This window comes from Raphanus sativus, chromosome 4, assembly GCF_000801105.2.
Source record: "Raphanus sativus cultivar WK10039 chromosome 4, ASM80110v3, whole genome shotgun sequence".
NCBI classification, from domain to species: Eukaryota; Viridiplantae; Streptophyta; class Magnoliopsida; order Brassicales; family Brassicaceae; genus Raphanus; species Raphanus sativus.
The window spans coordinates 18,370,054-18,383,989 of NC_079514.1; the positions used below are offsets into that span (position 1 = coordinate 18,370,054).

General features: G+C 31.0%; 1 protein-coding gene across 2 annotated transcripts; it reads right to left on the reverse strand.

Moving 5' to 3' along the window:
* Positions 1-5,269: 5,269 nt before the first annotated feature.
* LOC108852162 (putative UDP-arabinose 4-epimerase 4) lies at positions 5,270-8,439 on the reverse strand. 2 transcript variants are annotated; one of them, XM_018625664.2, is made up of 11 exons: positions 8,185-8,439; positions 7,490-7,589; positions 7,267-7,391; positions 7,062-7,175; positions 6,878-6,985; positions 6,711-6,802; positions 6,476-6,617; positions 6,316-6,410; positions 6,090-6,219; positions 5,870-6,014; positions 5,270-5,776 (listed from the first exon to the last, which is right to left on the reverse strand). In XM_018625664.2, the coding sequence occupies exons 2-11, from the start codon at positions 7,548-7,550 to the stop codon at positions 5,550-5,552; spliced, it is 1,239 nt and encodes a 412-aa protein (XP_018481166.2). In that variant the 5' UTR covers positions 7,551-7,589; positions 8,185-8,439; the 3' UTR covers positions 5,270-5,549. The 2 variants fall into 2 exon arrangements, with proteins under 2 accessions (XP_018481166.2, XP_056865876.1); XM_057009896.1 differs by having other exon boundaries at positions 7,490-7,673.
* Positions 8,440-13,936: the final 5,497 nt, after the last annotated feature.

A 13,936-nucleotide genomic window follows, 5' to 3' on the forward strand; every position in this document is an offset into this window, starting at 1 on the left:
AGCGTAGTTTCGAACCGAGTTATTCCTATCTATACGTATGTGTATGCGTTACTAGGAGTGTACCTAATATAATTATACAACGGATCTAGTAGTTGCAAAAATAAAAAAAGAATGGATCTAATATTTTTTTTTTTTTTGTCAACTATCTAATATTTTTATTCATGATATAATTTACAAAAAAATACCAGTGATTTAAATTTATTTTAAATGTTTTATTTAGTCATCTATTTATACTATTATTTATGAATTGATTTTGCTTATCTAACATTGTTTACTGTTTAATTATTTATCATATTTTCTATAATTTTAGGTAATCTACTTATTTTTTATGTTTTTAATAATTTTAGTTTTAGTTATTTGTCATATTCTCCATAATTTATCTTATTATTTATTTTCATGTTTTTAATAATTTCAATTGGTAATCTATGTTATTATTTGACAAGTGAATTTATTCATTTGTTATGTTCTCCATGATTTTAGGTAATTTTGTTTATTTGTTATGTTTTTATTAGTTTTTTGATAAGTTATTATTTATTAATTTAAATAATATAACTATTTCAAACTTTCTAATAAGAATTATAACTCTATGATATTAGTTAATTTTATCATTTTATATGTTTTTATTAGTTTTTTGGCTGTCACTAATTTAATAATTTAAATATTATAGCTATTTGAAACTTTGTAATTAGAATTATAATTAGAATTATTGTGACTTTGATGAGTTAGGGCCAACTTTTCATTTTTATTTTTTTTATTAACATGTGGATATCCCCAATATATGGAAGGACCAAACTAGATATTTCATAATACTAATGATATATCATCTATATAAATATTCTATATTATCCTAGTTTCTTATTATTTAAAAAGGAAATTTTTTATTATGTGCAATGAAAGTGATATATATATATATATATAAATCTTTGGTAAAAAGTTTCAAATTAATTTCGACATAACACCAAATATACATCAATTTATTTGTAAATTAGTTTAATTAGTATTTAAAATAATTAACAAATAAATGGTTGCGTTTAAAACCACTTTTGGTCTAAATTTTAAGCGGACCGATTCTTATTATCTTTCTTTTAAATCATATTTTTTTTTTCTGTCATCGACTTGTACATACTCATGAAAACTCTATAAACCAAATTGATAGCTCAGCATCCATGTGCACGACAAATGATGGTTGTTTCCTAATACAGTGTGCTAGACTATTGGCCTTCAAATTTTGCGTGCGTGGAACATGAATGATTTCTGAGCTGTGAAAGTTTTATTGCAAAGTTTTTATATCATCAGATAAAATCTGTTGTAAACGTGACCGAAACTGACGCAGATTCCGCATACATTCCATTGTCCAAAATAATGCTTCTAACTCGGAATGAAGAGGAGAGAGAGAAACTCTGACATTTCTTACTCCCATTAAACCAGCATAACCTTCAAAGCCTTGATTATGTTACCGCAAGTTTAAGAGTGTCCCTAGGATCCATATCCAAATTAAATTACTGAACACCTTCTTGTTTCTTCCTTTCCAAGTATACCATAAGATCAAACGAATTAATGATCCTCCAATTTCGGTAAAACTCTCCAGAATAAGTAGTCTATATTTGTGAAAAGAGATTCGGTGGGGAAAATAGTTTGATTAGATGGAATTTGGGATAGTGCCCAAACCTGACGCGCTGGAAGACATTCAAAAAACAATGATTAATTTATTCTTCTGAAACTTGACATCTATCACAATATAAATCCCCTGACAGCCCTCTCGCGTGTAAATTTTTCTTCACTGATATACACTCTGACACCATCTGCCATAAAAAATGTTTATTTTTTTGTGGAAAGCGAACTTTTTAGCAATGTGCCTAAATAAGTCAACTATGGGTCTAAATACTACTAAAGATTTTTCCTTATCTGAATAAACCCGTTCCACTTGATACCCAGATTTAACAAAATATTTTTTTATTTTGTGTAAAGTTCCATCCATCCCTATCCACTCTATGAAACTTACTCAGTGGTATACTTTCTGTATTCTTTACATCCTTGGGATCCACTAGAGCCCAGATTACATGTGAGTTCCGGATTCGTAAATCTGGATTGATAAGTTGATCAACCGTAAGATTGGCGTAACTGGTAATTTGGTTTTTATTTACTGGTCTCGGGCGAGTGGTTGAGAGGCAGGGATCATTCCATACAGATATGGATGATTATGTTTTCACCTTTTTAGTTAGTCATTTTCTAACTATATATCTAGCTGAAATAATAATCTGCCAGCCGTATGACGGTGATTATGATCGAATCAGTTCCAGAGGTGAGGCATTCCTAAAATACTGTCCTATAAAAACTCGCGAAAATAAAGTATTTGGTTTCTCAATCAGCCGCCATAATTATTTCTCCAACATCGCCGTATTAAAATATGTTATATCTTTGAAACCCAGCCCTCCTTCCTCTTTATTGATACATACCTTATCCCATGATTTCCAATGCATTCCTTTGGTACTTCCTCCTGGACTCCACCAGAACTGAGTTACCACACTTGTTAATTTCTTTGTGATCGTCTTCGGTAAGCGAAAACAAGACATCACATGATTAGGTAGGGCTATGCCCACTGACTTTATGATCATTTCCTTACCTCCTTTAATAAAGAACTTAAAAGTCCAACCATTAACCTTGTTTTCAAACGATCTTGAAAAAAAAAAACACCTGAATTTTAAACCCGCCAAGTTTCTCCGGCAATCTCAAATTGGATCCCATTCCTCCTAAATTCTAAATGCCCAAGATATCTCGCATCTCTTGTCGGCAAGAGTCCTCAATCTTATATCTAAATTAGATCGAAGACTTTTGAAAGTTTATTAGTTGACCATATATTGTCTCATAATCTTTTAATATCCTGAGAATGGTTTGACATTATCTCTTTGTGCTTTGGAGAAAAAAAAGCTATCGTCTTCAAAGAGCATGTGGGAAATCGATGGACATATGCTCTTGCAATCTTCATACCAGTTAGTTGTTTGTCTCGCTCTGCTTTTTGATATTTGCAATTAAGACTTCCGTACATATAATGAATAGATACGGTGAATGAGAGATGTCAATCCAAATCCAACTATAAATAAAACGAGGCTTTTTGAAAAGAATCTAAAAGTGAATCAATGCGGGCTTAGTTGAACATGGACTCAAGAAAACTTAATAGTAAAAGAGAGAGTGGAGTGTGATATACGCTCCATGGAGAAAATTTGACAAACTTAACCTGAATGGCAATCAAAATATGCAGTCAATTTAAACATTCAGTTCATTAAGCAATGCCGTAACTTGTACAAGTTCACTATTCCTATAATCAGTTGGCTTTCCCATGAGAGATCATCAAAACAAAACATAAATTTCGGAGCTTCTAGGAGATAAATAAAGGTAAGCGTTCTAGCTGACGCGCATACTCTGTCCTTTCATGTGGAGCTGATGCAAGGACTCCTGCAATCCACATCGAGAAACAAACAGGCCCGGTCCGTTGCGGAAGCAAAGTAAGCCACGGTGTAGGGCACAAAAAGTGTTTCAAAAATTTTTACAGCTAAATATGTCCAGTAATTTTATTTTTTCAAATCACCTAGGTGATTAAGATGCACATTTCAGTTTTGATTAGGGCATCTAATAGATACGGACCGGCGCTGGAAACAAAGATAAAACAGTTATCTAATTTCATAACCAACAGAGAGCAAGGCATCTTATGTTATAGGGCATGATGCAGATACAAGTTCTTCCTCCATTAAATCATGCTTTAAGGAAAACAAGATAAGAACCAAACTGAAGACTAGAAATCATCATTGTCACCAGAAACCTAAGAACTTTCCAAGCTAAGCTACGAAGTTTAGTTACTACACTGGGTCGAGTTCCAATTTTCAGCCAAACTACACATATGATTTTGCAAGTTAAGAGATAAGCATCAGTAGACTAGAAGTCGCACATACCTTATAAAGTCAACTAGATTTTGACCCGCGCTTCGAAAGCGCGGATATTATTTTTCACTTTTATGAAATATATTATTTGTTTGTAATTATTGAATTTATTTATTTTAATAAAATTTTCTTTATAATAAATTTGACACATAGAGTGTCTCTCGTAAACTAAGTATTTCTCTAGTTTTGTTTTATTCGCTCTTCAATCAACATTTTTATTTGGCTTGTTGTTAAAATAAATGATTATAGACTTTGATCTCTGCACCTCCGCGGATGTATATTTTGAAAAATATGATGATATTTGTTTTTCATATAATTATTAGGGTTTGGCAAAATGAATCTGAGGAAAAGAACTGATACCAATCCGTAAATATAGTACCAAACCTGAACATAAATTGATTAAATATTCGAATTATTCAAAATTTTGTTAGTTAGAGAACCGAATCGGATCCGAACCGAAGTATTCATGTACCTGAATTTATCTAAAAATAGATTTATATACTTATATATTAATTATTTTTATATTTAACGTATATAAAACATCAAAATGATACTTTTAAATTGGTTTAAAATACTTGAAAATATATAAAGATAGTCAAAAACAAATATCTGAAATAGTTAAAGTATACTCAAATCACCAAAAATACTTAAAATAGTTATTGATTTCGTATCCAAAATTTTAAATCGAACCAATTGATATGTTAAGCTTAGGTATTCTGACATATGTTATTTAAATTTATAGGTAATATATTACTTTATTTATAGATTTTGAGAAATTTAAAATATATAGTGATTTAAAACTTTAAAAATAATTTAAATAGGTTATCCAAACGCAAACCAAACCCGCAAAGATCCGAATCAAACTCAAACAAAAATTTAGAAACATCCTAATAGGACTGAAATCTTTGACCTTCGAAAACCCGAAACGCAAACCGATCATAACCAAACCCGTATGGATATCTGAAAACCCATCCTTAGTCATTATTATATATCATATAATTTCATCATATAATTAATCGTATTGTATATGTACCATCATATAAGTAATCATATAATTAATAGTATTTAATATGTATCATCATATAAATAATTACATATATTATATTTTAAAAACTTAATATGAAATATAAAAACTATAATTTGAGTTGGTATTTCAAATTGGACTTTGTATTATATTTTCTTATATATATTGACAACATTCTTTTATAATGGACTTAATAACTTAAGCCCATTATTTTTCTGTTTAATGATACTATCTTTGTTTCCAAACAAAATCAATTTTTTTTAAAAAAGACTACAATCCATGTTTCCAAACACACCAAATTTTTTTAATATTCTTATCCAAGTATCCAAACACACCGAAATTGTACTTCAGCTTTAATAAGATAGATAGCTACACATGACCACACTAAACAAGTGAGTTTTCTTAGTTGTATTATACAACTTGTATAGATCCACGGCAAACGGATTCAGCGTTCCAAGCCTCTGTTCCACATAACCAGTCACTATTTTTTTCCACATAAGCTATAGAAACCCTCAAAACAATATGCGAATTCATGAAATGAAAATATATAACAATAACAAATTTTAAAGGTATTGTTGTTTCCTCTGTTTTTAAAAAGAAGCATATCCATGAGGATGAATCTTTTGCCACCTCCAAGCAACTTGAAGACTATCCTGAAGATTAGTGAATCGAGCAGTCCAATTCAAATCTCTCAAAATCTTTGTTGGATCACTATAAACCTCTGCGTAATCTCCAGGCCGTCGGGGCAGGAAATCTACTTTGATATCAACTCCTGTCGCCTTCTTACACGCCTCCACAAATTCCTTAACTGATCTTCCTGTTTAACCAAACAAAAAACGGTTAACGTAGTGTCAAACTGTAACTATTAATTTTTTTTTGTTTTGTTTTACAATGAATAATGTTTAAGTACCTTTTCCGGTTCCAACATTGTAGATACCGACTTTATGAGGCTGTGCTTTCTCAAGAGCCTTCACGTGAGCATCCACGAGGTCAGTAACATCTATATAGTCTCTAATGCAAGTCCCGTCAGATGTTTTGTAGTCTGTTCCTTTCACCTATCAAAACCATATCATGTAAAGGTTTTTGCAAAGAATAGATTATAAAACATTATGCATCATGAAACCACATACTTGCAGTCCGGGAATGAAACCGCGAGCGGCATCAAAACAAGCACCGGAGATACGTCCTTGCTCACGAAGCTCGGGTCTTGGAGCTTCCCCTAACCTACCTCCCGGATCTGAACCAATGACATTGAAGTATCTGCAAGTTCAAATATTCGTCAACGTTTACATTATTGTTTTATTGATCATAGAGTAACAAAAAAAAAGGCTAAAGAAAGTGCTCAATGAACCTAACCTTAAGATCATAACCGCCATGTCAGAGTTCTTAGAGAAATCCAAGATCATATCCTCCGCCATCTTTTTAGCTTTCCCGTAGGGATTAATCGGAACCTAAATTAAATACTTTTCATTAGAAAAAAAAAGAATTTATATCGAATTAACGATCTTAATTTTACCTGCGGAGTATCTTCAGTAATCGGCATTTTTTCAGGCTCTCCATAAGTAGCACAAGTGCTAGAATATATCAGTTTCTTCACTTTATGTCTAGCCATAGCTTCAAGAACTCCTAATGTGTTTGATGTAATGTTATGGTAATATCTACAAGAATCAAATTAAACAACAAACAATTAGACCAAAAATAAATTCTGGCAGCGATGTTTAAAACTGTATATAGAAGAATGAAGAGTATACTTTAGAGGATAAAGAGTGCTTTCTCCAACATAAGCTACGGCAGCAAAATGCATCACAGCGTCAAAGGCATTCTCTGAGAATATTTTTTCCACCTGAAGTTGTAACGATGGGTTAAGGAAAAAAAGAACCAAAAGATTCTATGCTTCAAAGGTTAACAAACACCATACAGCTGCGGGATCTCCTAAATCAGCATAAATAAATTGGAGTCTTCCAGTTTGAGGGAACAATCGCTGTAAAACTTTAACCGCACCAAGGTTCCCACGGGAAAGATTGTCCTGTTGAGAGATTAGAGTCCAAGTGTCATCAAAAAGGACATTTAACTACTGTAAGAGAAAAAGGACTTTTAGTTACCACAATGGTTACGCGGTATTTATCTTTAAGTAGCCTTAAAGCCGCATGTGAACCGATGTAGCCAGCTCCACCAGTGACTAACACATGCGTCACTCCTTCCTCTCTTCGAGAGAACTGAAAGAAAAGGAACAAAACCGCATAAAAGATAACACATTAACAAAATGTAGAGTTTTAAGGTTTTTGAGTATGAGTTAATGGGAGATACCACGCTTGGGGATGTGAAACTTGAAGCTTTATTGATCACAATAAAGGCTAAGATTGTAAGTGAAGCTAGTAAGAGAAGCTTTCCCATGAGATTGTTCTTTGTTTTGGGTTCTATGTAATCCATATCTGCATTTTTTGAAAGAAAATCAGAATGCGAAACTTCTCTTTCTCAGATAATATGATATGATCTCTAATACTGTTGGGAGTAGTAGTAATCTCTCTACCTCCCGGAGACAGAGGTCTTGAGTTTTTTCGTTGACTTCTGACTCCAGACAAACTTGTCATTAGAAAACTTCAAAATGTGTTCTGTTTCTCAAATAGAGACTTCAGACCAAACCCAATAAAACAAAACAAAAACTCACAACAATCAGTAGTTAGCAACCATGGAGTTCATGTTGCTGGAGATTACTGCAAAAGAAAGATAAAAATTGTTTACAAACAAAAAGCATGTTAAAGCTGCCAAATTCTGTAAGCATTTATATATGCAAGAAAAAAAAAAGATAATAAAATATGTTGGAAGTGGGACCTGGAGCAGATGAAACAGAAAATAAAAGTTCGAAATTTATGAAATGAATACAGTAAGAATATTTGTTGTTATGTTCATCTATATATAACTTATATTCATTGGAAACAATTTAGTCAAAAAGGTTTCACAGAAAAAAGGAGAAGAACAGAGTACACAACAAAGAGTTCAAAAATTGTAAGAACAAGTCATCAAAATTGACTAAAACTCCGATCATTTTCTAGAGAAATGTATTGTGATCTGATTCCAATCTAGATAAACAGAGTCGAAAAAATAACTGATGAGAATATTGGTGATGATCTTAATTCGTAATGTTAATTTCCCAGAGACGAAACAGATTATAAACATGTAATTTTTTCAGAGAATATAAAGAGCGAAACAGAGATTTTTGGTCACCTGATAATTCTGAGAAGAGGAGAAACAGAGGAATACTTTAAAAGATGGTGAGAGAATGCAAAACGCTAGATGTTTATTAACGGAGTGTGAGAGAAACCCGTGAAGATACAAAACGTAAGAGTGAGAAAGGGAAGCAGAAAGAGGATTGAAGAAGACAAGGAAAAAGGAAACGTGAATTGCAAAACGAGAGCACGACTACGACCTAGCCGCGACTCTCTCTCTTTATCACGTCGGTTATGTGTTTTTACTTTTTAGTATAAGAGATTAATATTTTCTGTATTTTAGTAAGGATATCGGTTTTGAACTATTCTATTAATTTTGCAGCATGACCAATTGATATTAGTTATGTCCATTAATTATTTTAACATTACATCTATCTTATTAAAGGTGAAGTACAAATTCGGTGCGTTTGGATACTTGGATAAGATTAATAAAAAAATTTGGTGTGTTTGGTTATAGCTATAAAAAATGGAGTGTTTGGAAACTTGAATAGTAGTATCTATTAATTGTGTTTCCATATTTCACTTAGTTTAACAATTTAATTAATTATATTACCTTAATAATAAATTACATCATTAATTATATTACCATAATAATAATAGTGCATATTTTTATTTATTAGTTAATCAATATTAACTTTGTGCCAATTATAAAATCAAAAATGCTAAATAATTAGGTTTTACATATGATTAAACATTTGGTTTATTTTATTTTACTAAAATATTTTTATTTTAGTTACAATCGATGGAAAATTACGTACCCAAAAACATAGTTCAAAAATATGTTTTGTGAATAAAATAATAACTTAAATCAAAATACTTAAAATGTCCTACATTTATTGTCACTTAATTTTCCACTCCATATAATTATTTTATTTGATAAAAAAACTCTTTCTATTTCACTTAATTTAGCAAAACACATAAAACAGTTTTTTATTAATTTATATAATCATTTAGACATGAACATTATCTGTCTATTTAGATACATGTTGTTTTTTTCGGGTATCCTTTTTTTTGGTAACCAAGTCCCGCTTGAATATTATAAACTTATGTGTGGATTTTGAGTTGGATCATTCTAGATCTGGATGAATTCGGTTCTGATGTATAGGAACCTAAAAATATCTAAATAACCAATGTATCTAAAACGGGTTCGGATATTTGTAACAAAAATAACCATATAACCTGATTCAGTCCAGATCTTTTGAGTATCGTTAGTTACCAGATCTTTTGAATATCGATGTATAAAAATATATTTCACGGGCCAATTTAACAAAATATTAATTGGTTCAGTTGAAATAAATATATTTTAAAAAATTATATGAACTGAAAAAATCACTATAAGAGTACTTACATTTGGATTCAAATCATTTTCTTAATAACAAAACTACACAAATATGTTGATTTGTATACAAATTTAAATTACAATGTAAATATTTAATTGAACACAATTAATACAGAAATATGTCACATTGTTTAAACAAAATATCAAAGTAAACAGTTGCGTTCTAAAATCATTTATTTTAACAACAAGCCAAATAAATATGTTGATTGGAGAAGGAATAAAATAAAGCCAAATAAATACATAGTTTACCAGAGACACTCTATATGTCAAATTTATTATAAAGAAATTTTTACTAAGATAAATACATTCAATAATTACAAACAAATAATATATTTCATAAAAGTAAAAAATAATATCCGCGCTTCGATATGTTGATTGGAGAGGGAATAAAACAAAGTCAGAGAAACACATAGTTTACCAGAGACACTATGTGTGTCAAATTTATTATAAAGAAAATTTTACTAAAATAAATATGTTCAATAATTACAAACAAATAATATATTTCATAAAAGTAAAAAATAATACCCGCGCTTTCGAAGCGCGGGTCAAAATCTAGTACTTTTTAAATATGCTAACTGCTTCGAAATATAGGTAACCACCACGTATGTTGTCTATCAATTGGGCCCCACCAACCTGTTAACTCCTTCAATAAGTTTTAATTAATCAAAAATAAAACAGCAATTAAATAAATATGTGTCAAATTTATATGTTTCCTAATAATCTGGAACAAAACCAAAAATATTTCTTCTAAATCTAACCACCTTTTGAATTTCCTACTTTCCAAACTTAAGTTATATCGATTTGTGTTCCTAATAAAATGCATCATATCATTTTTTCAGTATATATCCAAATTGTAAATATTTTACACAAACATTAAGTTTATCAATTAAAAAACTACATGATATTAAAATAGAGTTTAACCTGGTTTCAGTGGACTTTTAATAGAAATAAAATTTTATATAAACTCATTTAGTTTAATAAGTTTTAAATAAGTTATTCGATTAAAAAATATTTATTAAATTTGATTTTATTTAAAGTTAGTGAAGACCATACTAACCCATATATATATAATATATATAACAGAATATATTAAAACTATTTTTCAAACATTTTGCAAGATTTTTGGTCGGTTTACTGTGCGGATTGGTTTAATATTGGCTTTCGGGTATAACACTTTAAAAACCGTTCAAGTATATAGGTCAGATCTAATAGAGTATTAGACTTTGATTTTCGGGTCAATTCTGAGTTGTTTTTTTTTTGGTAAAAATATCTCTGACTAATTATGTTAGGTAACTACGAAGAAAATATAATATATTGCAAACTTTAGAAATAAAATTTAAAAGTACTTTATGAAATGCATATGACACAAGTGTATAGTTATGCAACTTGACATATTTAACATAATTATTAAAAATTAAATTAAATTAATATTAAACACAAATATGATTAGAAAAAATCAATATGATCCGATATATTATTCTAATCTATAGAATTTGTTTGAAATATAAAACCCACGATAATTAAAATTTAAATTAAATTAATATTAAACACAAATACATGTTTAAGCGGGTTATTATGATCTGAAACAAAAGTTATGAAATTTGTAGATCAATTTTTTATCCAATTTGTAGATCAATTTTTTTAATTCTAAGAATCCTCTTAAAATTACTCTAGATTTTAATCCGCTTTTTTTAAGCGCGGATATGTTTTCACTTATTAACCTAAAATTGATCTACAAATTTCATAACTTTTGTTTAAGATCATAATAATTGAGTTTTTATGTTTTTTTATTATTTATTCTTTTCTCTTCAAAAAAAAAAACAAATATTTGGTCAAGAGTGATTTGCATCAATTTATACCTTTTTATTAGAGAACATATATTTTAGAAGTTTTTTTTTAATAATGTTTGAGTTTTAAGAAGTGTTTTCATATACAATCCAGATTTGCTGAGCTGGTAGACTCGTACCTTGTACACAATCTAGTTCAGATTTAATGAAAAACATATATGTTGTAAAACTTGAGCAAACTGCAGATATGATTACTTTAAGAAACCTTCTTTGTTCTTTTTAAGCTTTTAATTCTTTTTAATATCCAGTTTAAAACCTTCTTTGTTCTTCATTTAGACCATACTAAGCCCAGCTTACGTTTTTCCGGTTTTGACAGGAATTGACGTTTTTACGATTTGGGAAATAAATCGTATTTTTCAGTTTTGACGAGAAGTTGTGTTTTTTAGTTGTAGTAGGAAAGTATATATTTATGATTTTGATGGAAACATTTTTTGGTAAAGACTCAGCTTTACCCAGTGCTACTTAAAGACTCACATTTATGAGTTGATTACATTTTAGAACACATTTTGTCTTTCTTTCACACTATAAGACACTTTTCACATGTGGGACACTTTCTAATGGGACCTAAGGCCTGATATGACAAAATTGCCCTGGTGAGAAACTTTTACGGAAAAGCTTACGTTTCTAGTTTAGTTATTACTTGTGGTCTTTGGTGGTTTGTTTAGTCAAAGATTTATCTTTTAGTCGGTTGTTTCTTTTTTCCGAAGTCGTCTGAATTTTTTTGTTTGTTTTTAGAACAAAGATTTTGGTTATACTTGTGGATGTGGATGATGATAATGTGTCCACAGATCAAAAAGAGAGGTTTTCAAAATTTGTGGATAGTACATCGACTTATTAAATTGTGCTGTGTATGTGGATGCCAACCTCAGTTATATCGATCAGTAGGCAATACGGTACACATGTGGATGATGATAATGTGTCCACAGATCAAAAGAAAGAGATTTTCAAAATTTGTGGATAGTACATCGACTTATTAAATTGTGCTGTGTACGTGGATGCCAACCTCAGTTATATCGATCGGTAGGCAATACGGTACACATGTGGAACCTAACAAAAAGAATAATAATCTGAAACAGATTATAAAAGATCTTATGCCGTATAAAACCAATAGTTAAAGTTTCTTCCTTAAGATTTACATCACAACTGTGGGAAGAAGGAACAATATGTTCGTTCAACTTCTTGGCCATGAAAATATCAATGGTAACAAAGTGACCTTGAACAGACCCGTGAAGAAGATAAACATGAAGCTGTTTGTGGCGCTACTTATCCGGAGGGGAAGCCTATAATTCCAACAGTTAACATGGCGGAGAAACCATTCCGGCAATTGGAGATGGAGATCGATCATCATCTCTTTTCTCCGAGAGCTCCTCCTTACACAGTGTGATGGCGTGAGCTTTCAGGCCTTACGAGACTCACCAAAAAGCGAGAAAAGTGGGTATCCGTCGACGTCTCAAATAAACAAAAAATCATCATCACAGAAACAGAGAAAGAAAGAAAAGGAGGAAACTTTAACCCAAACAAGAGATTGGTGTTAAAAAAAAGACCTCGACTTTGTCTTTGAAGCGTGGACGGTATAAATCACCAGAAAGATCAAAATATTTCAAGTTCCTACCAAACCAACGATCCTGACCTTTGATGTGTTCATTATGATGAGCATAAGCAGCAATCCTTTATTTAACCTAGTTTTGGAACCAATGTATTTTCTAACAAAAAAAACAGATTTGTGGACGAACTAAAATATTTTGGAATCTAACAAACCAACAACGGATTCAATTCTACATGAACACTACCGAGAATTATCTCAATATTTAGAAATCTAACAAACACTAGCGATGATTTACCCGGTTATCTGCACCAATCAAAAGTAATCTCTGCCACCCTCCAAATCACCATCTTCTCCCAAGTCGAAAACTCTTCGCAACGCAGCTCCACTAGATGACGACCCGACACCGAGACAAGCAGAGAGGAGGTGAATGAAAAGCTCAATGGTCGTATTCCAGCCAAAAGATCGCTTTCGAGGTTATATGTATCAAGGAAAGTGATGCTCGGGTTATCAGAATCGGATTGAGAAAATTGATTAACTTTGGTACACGAAATCAGAATGAGAAATCAAACAGGGATGATTCTTTTCCATTGATTGGAGAAATGAGAGAGTAAGCAGATTTCTGGGGAACCAGGGTTCGTGAAAACCCACAATTGCCTTAAGAAATCTACATGAGGAAACAAGGGAAATTGGGGTTCATGGATTTGAGATTAAAATGAAGCAGGAGAAATTAGGGTCAGGGATTTGGGAAAGTGATTTCCGATTGGAAACATGAGAGAGAAACAAAGAAGACAATCAGAATTTTTAATCGTAAATGTTTTGTTTTAGTTAGAACAAAAGTAAAATCTATTGTTGATCAATGAAAGGGTAGAAAAGACAAATCATGGGAAGAAAGTGTGTCAAAAGCAGAATGTGTCTTCAAATGTAATTGAGATGTGAAAATGTGTCTCTGGATGTAAAAAAATCCACATTTATTTGGGTGAGAATTTGAGGTGAGTTTTCACAAATGTAGTTGGGTGAT